Source organism: Macadamia integrifolia, chromosome 5 (genome assembly GCF_013358625.1).
Source record: "Macadamia integrifolia cultivar HAES 741 chromosome 5, SCU_Mint_v3, whole genome shotgun sequence".
Taxonomy (NCBI): domain Eukaryota; kingdom Viridiplantae; phylum Streptophyta; class Magnoliopsida; order Proteales; family Proteaceae; genus Macadamia; species Macadamia integrifolia.
Window position 1 is genome coordinate 7809518 of NC_056561.1, and position 11935 is coordinate 7821452.

The 11935-nt window shown below is 39.3% G+C and overlaps 1 protein-coding gene across 1 annotated transcript; it reads right to left on the reverse strand.

Moving 5' to 3' along the window:
• Positions 1-4155: 4155 nt before the first annotated feature.
• Positions 4156-6740, reverse strand: LOC122077836 (G-type lectin S-receptor-like serine/threonine-protein kinase At1g34300). Its single transcript, XM_042643737.1, has one exon. It carries the CDS (start codon positions 6661-6663, stop codon positions 4156-4158), a length of 2508 nt encoding a protein of 835 aa, XP_042499671.1. The 5' UTR covers positions 6664-6740.
• Between the last annotated feature and the right edge of the window lie 5195 nt (positions 6741-11935).

The window sequence follows — 11935 nt, forward strand, 5'->3', positions numbered from 1 at the left end:
ACATCTTACATAAGAACCATGACACCAAATTTCCATTAAAATTGACATTACAAAATTCCATTAGAAATATTAATTGAAGTTTCTCAATTTCTAAGCAAGATTTCTCATAAATTGAAATTATGAACCTTCTAGGTGGGTTATAATCATTATATGATTTAGATCAGTTTTTTTAGTTTTGGTTCTTTTAGTATTTTATTTTCGATGGTAAAATAGAAATTTTATGTAGTATTAAAGGGAGTTGGGTTCGATCGGATTACAACAAGTCTGTTCAAGTCGGGCCATAAAGGTGCTGGGCGTGATTGGAGGCCCGATGGGCTAATTACCTACACCGTGAACCCTCATTTATAAACGTGTCGGGTTATTAATCAAGCCGGTTCAAGTTGGACCATAAACGTATCAGGCTTGGTCGGGCTACATGTACTAACTCAGATTTGACATCCCTACACATGGGCATCAAAAGGGATGGTTTTTTTTTTTTTTTTTGTATTTAATAAGGGTGAGGGCCCCATTTTGCAATCCTCTGTGCCTAGGTGCAAGGGTCGAGCGATTAATGAACGTATCGAATTTTTATTTTTTGTTATAGTATATTGGATAGGCTGCAAGATTGAAACATTCATCAAGAACAATTTATTGAACTAAAATCTATGCCACGTTAAAGACTTTTCAGCTTTCATTACAATCCCATGGTTACGTGTCAAGTTTTAATTAAAACAGAGTTTGTTAAGTGGAAAATAAAACTTAAAAAAGAAAATTGAAAACTAGAAGAAAATGAGAAATTATATAACAAAGAAATTTGCGTACTAATAATACATATATTGGAGGATATTTTATTGAATTAGGTTTTCAAATATGAAATGGCTAATCTAATCTTAAACCTATCTATCTAATTATGAGAAATTATCACATCATCTCACCACATGGTTAAAATCCATGAGGCACCTTGGTAAGCTTATCAAGTTGAGTTATCTAAAGCAACTACCCTTTCCCATAAGGTGAAGAATGAGAAGTAGTAAGAAAATGGTGAGACAATAGACAACTGAGTTGCACAATTGGTTAGCGCCAGTCTCGTTGTAGCAAGCCCTTGGCCTTGGTCTTAAGTTTTGAGTCCTCTCCGTGCATTTGCAATACTAGTTGCTATTGCCTCTTCCATGGATTTTTTAGGCACAGAAGGCTTCATTAACTAAGGGGGCATGAAAGGCTCAAGGCTTCATTTACATAGAACTCATGAAACCAAGAAATGGAATTCGACCAATCTATTTTGCATGCAATCAACAAAGCCTTCCAAGCAAGAGTATAGTCAATACAATTGGAATATTAGAAATGTGGAGCAAAGAATTTCGAAAGTACAATATAGAATATGATTGGAAATTTCAAAAATACAAATTGAATAGTTAAGCTCTTTTTTATTTTTTGGGTAGGTAGGGAGGGAAGTAGGTAACGGCCAAGATGCTCAAACTTAAGACCTCCTTATGAACATAGGATTTTTGCACACCACAACTCACCAACTGTGCTAGGTAGTTGTTGTTATCCTTTTTATCTCTCAATGTTGTATCACCTTGTATTGGAGCTCTATTTTGATTATATGGATGGCTTATGTGGCCAAATCCAACCGTCAGATTTATGGAGGGATCTCTGGATCCTATTTCTCATATGTTCCGCCTTTCTTATTGCATCTTTTTCTTATATTTCTAACCACCTAAAATTTTCAACATTTACCACAGGAAGTAGAGGTCCTAAGTTTACCTTTTTCACCAACTGTTGGTTTAAGGGCTGCTCGTTGAAGCAGCTATCGCCATGGCGTGTCTTGAGTTTGAGTTCCCCCTCCCCCCTTGGCTGCCCTTACCTGAGTTGGGATGCCACTTGGCTGCCATCCTAGTTGGCCCATCGCCCTTGATAGGATATGTTGAAAAAAAAACAAAGGGTTTACCTCTTTTCCATTACTCAGGGTCATCTGTATGAGGTTCTCAAGGGCCTTAAACTTCCTTGGATAATGTGGGTTGCGGGATCTAAACTAGGCATGTGTTTTCTACTCTATTCAAATTATAAAATTATCTACTCTTCACTTAGGAAGTAGAGGTCCTAATTTACCTTTTTTCGCCAAACTGTTGGTTTAAGGGCTACTCGTTGAAGCTGCTATGGCCATGGCATGTCTCGAGTTTGAGTTCCCCCTCCCCCCTTGGCTGCCCTTTGTTGAGTTGGGATGCAACTTGGCTGCCATCCTAGTTGGCCCATTGCCCTTGATAGGATATGTTGAAAAAAAAAAAGGTTTACTTCTTTCCCATTACTCAGGGCCATTTGTATGAGGTTCTAAAGGCCCTTCATCTTCCTTGGATTGTGTGGGGTGCGGGATCTAACCTAGGCATTTGTTTTCTACTCTATTCAAATTATAGAATTATCTACTCTTCACCTAGTTGTGCTACTTGAAAAGATGATGTAGTCATTCTGATTCTTGGATATCTAAGAGATGAGAATAGGAATACTATTCATCTAGCATTCCCCAAGCCCAAACAAAGCCCAACACATTTTTTTCTCCCTTGAGAAACATCATGATTAACCAACCACGTATCAAATTTCAAGTAAAAAAATCCATTCATATGTATTCCCATGGGATCTTCAACTAGGGGGAATAAACCCTCTTTGGTCGTGCAACCCCTATACCCAGACATAGAGGGCCGCAAAAATGACGCCCCCATCCTTGTAAAACCCATAAAACTCACCTTTGTTGATGCCCATGTGTAGGCCCTCACAAGCCCCTATGCTTGTGTAGGGGCCACGTGACTAGGATTTGTTCTTCCCCTTATAACTATTTCCCAAAAGATAGTTTTAAGCCCGGGTGTTGCCCTTGCGCTATAGACATAAGGGGCACGAAATGACCGTGCATCTCTCGGGTTTGTGCCCCTATGCCTAGATAGAAAACACTTGCCAAAATGAACTCTGACCTCTAGTGCAATGTATACTAGCACCTCCCTAAGTCTATCTCTCCTCCCCAATAAAATGACATATCGACCCTTCTATCATGTGAGGATAGAGATAGACTCGGTACATAACGCTTCCGAGTAGAGTCTTGAGGAAAATGATTAACCACGCCTACCTTCGACAAGCTTGAATTCCGAAGAAAGTCCTTGGAAGAGAATCCCTCAATGAGAAGTCCAAAGTCCTAAGTTTGAAAATCAAAACCTGAGTCAGAGGGGCAGATTTGGTGAATCCAGTGGCTTGCGTATTGGCTTGTAATTTTGGCTTGAAGAGCAGAAAGGGAGATTTGATTCCAATAAATAAATCGACCGGGGATTTGAAAATCGAAACCATAGAACCTCGGTCATGTTGCTGATAATGGATTGATCGATTTTTACAGGGCAAAAGAAAGAGGTTCAACAGTTGAAGAGCTCCGCCAGCAGAGAGAACCATCATCAAATTAAAACTAAGCTCAAGGGTTATTATTGGAGGCTGACCCTTTTCTGTTTTGTCGGAAAAGTTTGGAATCGTTGACTCAATATTGTGCCGAGTCGGAAAACAGGGATGGAATGGTCGCCATGCTTTCTGGATGAAGCTTGTTTTAGTTTTGTTTCCTCAGCTTCCTATTCAGACTTCATGGAAATGGTTTTTTCTCTCTCTCTCTGCTTGTGGCTTGATGCAGATGCGGCTCCTTATCCCCTCACATTTATTACTTGTCTCTCTGCCTCTGCATTCCTTTTATCTTTTCATCTACTATCCCAGTGAGCACGTTGGCCAGCCTATTGATGCTAGCAGGATCAATGGTCACCTACTCATATACATATGATAGGGTTTGATCCCACAACCTCCTCTCCTGAGCAGAAGCTGCCACATAACATGTTCAATGGCTTCACCTTAAAGCATTAATGTCTGCAAAATTTTTAATGTATTTCACTTCACATTTTATCTCTTGGAAACAGCATATGAGAGAGAGAGAGAGGTGCTCTTAGTTTGCCAAGGCCCAATGTATACTTAGAAAACAGTGAAAACACTAAACAACCCATGTGAGTAGTGCCAAGAAGGTAAAAGAAGTTGAACTCAGAACCACATGCTTCATGAGACAAAGAGCCCTTGCCAACTCGACTACCCAATGGGTTCAAATACTTATTAGCCTGATTGCTAACCATATCCATTTCATGCAACAATGTTTAAATGAAGAATAATTTACAAAAGAAACAGAGTTTTATCTCCCATCTCCAAGTAGAAAATGGTTGGCTTTGGAGGTTCTGTGATCTCCACTGTTCCTTCAAGCATCTTAGCTACTTTCCCCATTGATGGCCTCAGATCAGGCCGTTCTTGTAGGCACCATATTGCAGTCTTCACCATTCGATCCACAAACTCGATGTGAACCTTAATGTCATAACAATGGATGATCGTTTTATCTAAAAGATCTTCCACCATCTTCTCCTCATACACCTTCTCATATGCCCATCTTGGAAAATACCAGTCCTCACTTAATGATTCACGGGACTGAAAGTTCCTGCTACCACTCACAATCTCTAATAAAACCATTCCAAAGCTATACACATCGGCTTTTGCAGTGATTGGCTGTTCCCTTGTTACCCACTCCGGTGCCAAGTATCCCCGTGTGCCGTGGATTCGTGACATGGCGACCATTTCTTCCTTCTTTGTCAGCTTCGATAGCCCAAAGTCTGATACCTTCGGACAAAAGTCATCTCCGAGGAGAATGTTCTCTGGTTTAATGTCACAATGGAGAACCCACTCAAGACATTCCTCATGAAGATATGCAATCGCCCTTGCAATACCAAGGGCGATCCTGTATCTTACATCCCAATCCAGTAATGGCCTCAATTGGGTTTTCTCTGTACGATCCAGTAATGGCTTCAATGGGATATTCTCTATACAATTACTGCTGCTAAAACTATCACTATTGGTGGTGGTGTTGCTATTACTAGGCAAATCTCTGCTGCTCCTTCCCTGACCTGATTCTGGAATTGCAGGGGAATGGGCAGGGAAGAGGTATTTGGCAAGAGACCCATTTGGGATATACTCATAGACCAACATTTTATGATCCTTCTCAACACAGAAACCCCAGACTCGAACTAAGTTGAGGTGGTGCATTCGGGCAATGATTGTGATCTCACCCCAAAATTCTGTCTCTGCACCGGTTACTTTTTTAAGGCGCTTCACGGCAATACTGCGGTGATCGGGTAGCTCACCTTTATATACAATCCCAAATCCACCTTGCCCAATAATGGTGGAGAAGTTATTTGTGGCGGTTTTCAGCTCGGCGTAGCTGAATCTTTTGGGTCCTCCTGCAGGTAGGAGTTCAAGGCCTAATGACCATGCCATGTCTTGGTATTTGCGGTATTTATTAAGGAAAGCCCAGAAAGAGAGGAAACAAACAATGAACTCGATAGAGAAGACTGAGGAGAGGATTATAATGTTCCTAGTTGTGGTTTGAGACCGGTTAGGTGGTACAGGAAGGCTAATAAGAGTAGGGCAGATTGTGTCAACCTTGGTTGTCATGCCTGTGAAGTTGTTAGATATATTTGTTTCAGAATTGGAGATGCGAAGAAAGGTTGTGACCTGTGGATATGGAGACCAGTAGCCATAGTGGAGGCGTTGATGGTGGATACAGTAGTGATTTCCATTGAATTGGACTGCATAAGCAATACAGCTAGAATTGGCTACACATCCATCCTCGCAGGAAGTGAAATTGGGAGCTTGCAGGTACTGGCCACCAATGAAGCTAACAAAATCCAGCCGGAGAAATTTGCTGTCCTTCGGTGTAATCGGAATTCTCCTTTCACAGATTTGCTCGCCAACAACCCCTGTTTGCACTTCAAATCCTGGTGGGCAAACACAGAAAGTGGAATTGGAGCCATTGCTCATGCATACATAATTTGGACCACAGGTGCCATGAATGGTACAAAGTTCTTGTATTGCTTGCCAAACAATCATCCATGTCCCTGAAACAGGACGGAGACTATAAGCTCTCAGGTTCCCGTCGTTATCAAGAGTCAATCGGCGCAATCGAAGATCTCCAAGGTCGGCCATAACATATGAATGATCACTATTTTTCATCGTGATAGTTCCAAGAGAGTGCATGATGCCAATTGCAGGGCTAAGTGTCATGTAAACATTAGATGAATTGAAAACTAGATCTTGATTGTTCCTGAACATGTACTTTCCATTCTTTGAGACTAGTATCATCCCATCGATGGTCTGGTTCGGTAGAATTGTATCAGTTGGATAGTTGAAGCTGCTCCAATTACCAAACACCAAGTTACCATCTTCACCGAGGACTAATTTAGTCTGTTTAGGATCTCCGAAAGCGGTCGGTTGCCACAGATTATGTCCGGTTGAATCGTTGAGTTGGAGAATGCCGGCAGGGGTGATGACAAGAGAGGAAGATTGGTCTACTGGCGAACTAGTAGTGCCATTAAGTGACCAGATAACGGTTTTATCAATCCCATATAGGAACCAAACAGCAAAGATATAGAGATAGGGAGAGGTGGTTAATGGTCGAAATCCCGCAGCAAAGGTTGAGTTACTTGATACCAGGGTCTGATTCATGGCTGGTGACCATGGGGAGTTGGAGATGGAGAAGTAAGAGAGCTTTTGTTGTTGTTGTTGGGCTGTTAATGGTGAGAGAGAAAAGATTAGGATGGAGAAGAGGAGAGAGAAATTTCTCACTGCTTTCCTCATTCTCTCTATAGAAATCTCTGAAGAATTCTGAGTTCTGGAATTTGGATTATAAGAGTTATGGATTGAGCAGTGAAGCGTGCGTTGACCTGTAAATGAAGGTTCTTGCCGCATTCCATGGATCTTTGTTTGTTCCTTTGGAATTGTTTGTTCCGTTGAAATTGTTTGTTCCGTTGGAACTCTTCACCAGAGTGAACCCCGAGATCAAAAAGCCGCCAGTATGAGAGCGATATGTGGATTTTTTTTTAGGGGTGAATAAAGCGATATGTAGATTCAACATTTAAGGGTGTATGTTGAGTGACTTGAGTCTATATAGGTGAGATTAAATGGAATCTAGAAAAGTTTTTTGAAAATACAAAATCTTGGAGTGTGTTTTATGAACCTAAATGAAAATGAAAGATTCTATTTTCTTGGCTAACAACAGGGGTTGCAATCTGGATAGCAGCCAATTTTTTCTCAGCAGTCAAGTTTTTCTGTGTAAATAGGTGAGATTTAAGCATGGTTTCAAGTATTGGTATTGTATTGGTCGTATAGGTCATATCGTAACGGTATCGATTGAGACCAATCTTCGATCCCTGACTGATCTGGATTGGTTATCCATATAGTTTTCGGGGTAAAACAGTAAAAGAAAATGTATTTTTTTTTTTAAAGCAAGGGGCAAAAATGATCGATACACACCGATCCTCTCTAATACCAATCCGAATCAGTAGAGATCGATGCCAGTACCAATACCAAGAACTAAGTCAATAGATTGTATTCAGTATGAACTGGTGAATGACGGTGTCACGCAAGAACTTGAACGGTTTTTGAAATTATTCAGAATAAAAATCAGGTTCCACTCCACAGTGAAGACCCTAGAGTGCAATGATACTTGTAGAAATGACTTGACTTTGACCCTGCGTCTATATGTACTATGCAATGTGAACGGATCAAGTTCGTGTATTGTTCCTGTACGTGCGTGGTCCGTGGATTTAGAATCCATTAAATGAAGAGATAGAAAATTGACTCTAAATCCATGGACCAAGGTCGCTCTTGTACATTCTAGTAAGTGAACCCGATCCGCTCGCCTATGCAACCCTGATCCACACGACGTCCTAAGCGGGTCCGTTCACATGCCAAGGCATATAAATGGCAGACTTCACATGCTTCCTCTTTCTCCTCTAAACCCCTTGTTTGGCATAGGGCTAGGGGTAGTTGAGAATGGATTGCTACTTGATCGTGTGGCTTCTAAGAGTTGACATAAAATCACACAAATTACCACCTTATCCTTCATGGAAAAAAAAAAAATCAATATTGATGTCTTTGCGTGCATTTTCATTGCTCCTCATGCTGATGCAGAGCCCACATTATTAGGTAACTATCTCTTGCCCAAAAAAAATTGTTATCTTTAGGCTGTTATTTTTCGGTACATCACATGGCATCTTGTTTGTTACATGGAAAGATGACATATTCGTTTAGATAGTTGGATAGAGACATGAACTAGATAAGCTACATGTTATCTTTTAAAGCTTCATTCAATTAAATACATCTTATTGTATTGGCATGCATCCCGTGTGTTTCGAAGCATACATATCAACATTCTAGATATGACTATGCATTCTCCGAACTCTATTGATAAAAAAAAAAAAAAAAAAAAAAAAAAAAAAAAAAAAAAAAAAAAAAAAAAATTCATATTGTCTTTTGTTTTAGGAAACATCACAGTACGTTATTACTGAATAACTACTTAAAAAACAAAAAATCTGAAGGGCTAATCTTGACTGTTTGATCTTAATCCTAGAAAAACTAATGGCATTTTGTGGGGGGGGGGGGGTTGGTGGGGTGTTACATGTTAGATGGTCAGAAAGTTTTGTGTTGTGTGTGCATTTTCCTCCCTCTCTTCCTCCTTAATTGGCTAGTCCTAGATTTTTATATATTAAAATAAAAATAAATAAACAAAGAGACAAAATTTGCGGTTTAAGAGTTTTCTTGCGACACTAATACGTGGGGTGCATAATGACCACCCTACCCTCTGAAGGACATATGCCCTTGTGCCTGAGTGTGGGGGAAGAACTTGAATGAAAAGCACCTACCCATGTTACATGTTGGATGGTCAGAAAGTTTTGTGTTATGGACGCATTTTCCTCCCTTTCTTCCTCCTTAATTGGTTAGTCCTACATTTTTATATATTAAAATAAAAATAAATAAATAAAGAGACAAAATTTGTTGTCTAAGAGTTTTCTTGCGTCACTAATACATGGGGTGCATAATGACCACCCTACCCTCTTGAGGACGTATGCCCTTGTGTCCGAGTGTGGGGGAAGAACTAAATGGAAAGCACCTACCCATGTTATATGTTGGATGGTCAGAAAGTTGTGTTGTATATGCATTTTCCTCCATTTCTTCCTCTTTAATTGGCTAGTCCTACATTTTTATATATTAAAATAAAAATAAATAAATAAAGAGACAAAATTTGTTGTCTAAGAGTTTTCTTGCGTCACTAATACGTGGGGTGCATAATGACCACCCTCCCCTCTTGAGGACGTATGCCCTTGTGTCTGAGTGTGAGGGAAGAACTCGAACAGAAAACACCTACCCATAAATAAAATCATTATAACCACGTGCTAAATATCAGTTACATTATAAGTTTTTTATTTTTTTAATTACGAAATTACATTTTAAGTTTGATTATGATGTCTTAGGTTGGCGCATCAACAAAACGACTTTTTACGGCATGTCTAAAACCCTTTTTTTTTTTTTTTTTGGGGGGGGGGGGGGGAGGGTGTGATGGCATATCCAAACGCAGTCTTTTACGGCTGTCAATAACTTTTTTTTTTTTTGTTTTTTTGGGTGTGATGGCATATCCAAAACCACTGCTATCAACTAATGGTTTTCCAAGTCAAATCTGGGTTTAAAAACCAGGAATTGGGATTCGAATTGGTTTTGATGGATTACAATCTAGATCTGACCGAAATCAATCAGAATGGGTCGAGAATAGATGGAAATCAGCTAAAAAAAACCCTAGGGAATCAGTCCGATCGGATTGGTCAGAATGGGTATCGGCCACAATCCATTGACCTGATCCGGTTTTCAAACCATATGTTTATTTCCTTCCAATAAAATTTTTAATTAAATTAAATAAATAAATGAAAAATCTTTGTTATAGTAAAGTCAATCATAAAGTTGTACCGTGCAAGATAATAACATCTCAGAGAATGAAACATATACTTATCTATTTATTTTCTTCCAATGAGGATAGATTAATTAAGTCAGTTGACATGTGTATTTTGAGAGCACAAGCCAGACATTTTTTTTTTTTCTGGGATGTACTTTCAAGTTATTTTGAAAACTACTATTTTGTGAGAGAATTTCCACCACGACGCCACTGAGTTTGAATTCAGGTCATCAAATAGGAAGTTTATGGAGGATAAAAAGAATGCGTAGGCCCTTGTTTTGTCAAGAAAATAAAGATAATTTTTTTTAACAAAAGCAAAAGGGAGGTTTTCATGCACACCCGCATGAGGGGCAGCTATGATGCGTCAAATAAGAGGAGGGGCATTTAGTTAATTTGACCCATTGTTATCGAATGGTAAAAGTCTGTCAATGACCAAACATGGTGCACTATCATACACAAAACTTTTTGCCAAAAAGAAAGGTAAAATAAAAACAATATTATGCAGATCATCAAATAGTTTGCCCCTAAGATTACCTGGCGTAGCTTTTGAGGCCAACAGTTGGGCCACAAAAATCTAATAACCTATCCTTCTTAAGTATAATACAGAGCCAAAAGTACCAGATAGAATAAAGACTTCATGAAGAAGTGAAAACAACTCCCAAGGTTAACCAGTTGGGTTGGGCCGAAGGTATTGAACTTCTATTAAGGGGGGAGAGGGGGACTACTTAAACTAGGGGTGTCAAAAAAATCCGGTCAGTCTGAACCACCCTAACACGTCTTGAGCCTGAAAAGGGTCTGAGATTTCAGCCCATAGGGTGGGCTAGGTTTTAGGCCTGATGTTAGGTTGGATTGGAACTATGTTGAGGTCTCAACCCAACCCAACCCAATCCAACTCAATCCTACACATCAAGTTTATAATAACATAAATCTGTTAGTAATTATTCTACCAATATATATATATATATATATATATATATATGTTAGTAATTATAAATGGGTAGTTATAGAAAAAGGTCTGTAAAAAGTCTTTCGTTTTTCATAATCTATACAAACAAAACTTTGATCTTTGGCCTCTGCAATGCATCAAGATCAAGCAACCAAGTAATCAATAGTATTAAGTTGAGCTGGATTGATTTAAGCCAGGCCCAATCAGGGTGCATCAGGGCTGGGCTGGGTTGGGTTGGGTTATTAGATTGATTTAAGCAACCAAGTAACGTTTATTTAAGGAAAAGGGAAACTAATGCTCACTAGTTGTGTGGCCCCTACGTCTAGACAAAATGGGTGGTGAAATACCAAGTTTGAAATAAAATATTGGGAAATAGGGGTAGTTTATGCTCGTATGACTAAAGAAGCTAGCCTACTCTTGATTAAAGGCACTCCTATACCTTCTCAGGTTAGCAAATTGCTTGAACAGGTCACTAAACTTATCCCATAAGAGTTACCAACGGGATTACCGCACCCATACGAAATATAAAAAATCCACCTTTGTTGATGCCCATATGCATCACCTCATTAGCCTCCATGCTGGCACAAGGGCCACATGATTAGGGAGTGTTTTTCCCCTCAAGCAAAATCTATTATTTCATATTAAAGTTTTGTTAGATATATATCCATCAAACTTGAAGTAGATGAGTTTGTTGGGGTTGGGTTGGAAGCAACGTTCTACTTCCAAGGGTGAGCAACACACAAAAAAGGCATGTGCAAGAAAAACAAGAACAAAAAATAAAATACACACATACATAAGCGGTAAGAGATTTATGTGGTTCGACAAATCACCCACATCCATGAAATGAGATTCACAATCTATTAAGAATCAAGAGAAAAGAAGAAGAACAATCATTGACATTTGACACCCAAACCCAAGCCCCAAAGTACGCCCTTCTTTCCCCTCCTATCTACTCAACATCCTTATATCTTGACTTTCTTGCTTAGTCCTTGTATACATGTGCACCCATATTGTACATCTTCAGACTCCCACAATAATCTTTATATCTTAGATCAACATAGTTGAATCATCACAACCCTAATGTGGTAGTCTTGTTTTCTCTCTCCATTGGAAAAAAAAAAACTTATTTATTCTCTCTCTTTCTCAAGTTCTTCGACCAACTTGGAAAAACCATTCTC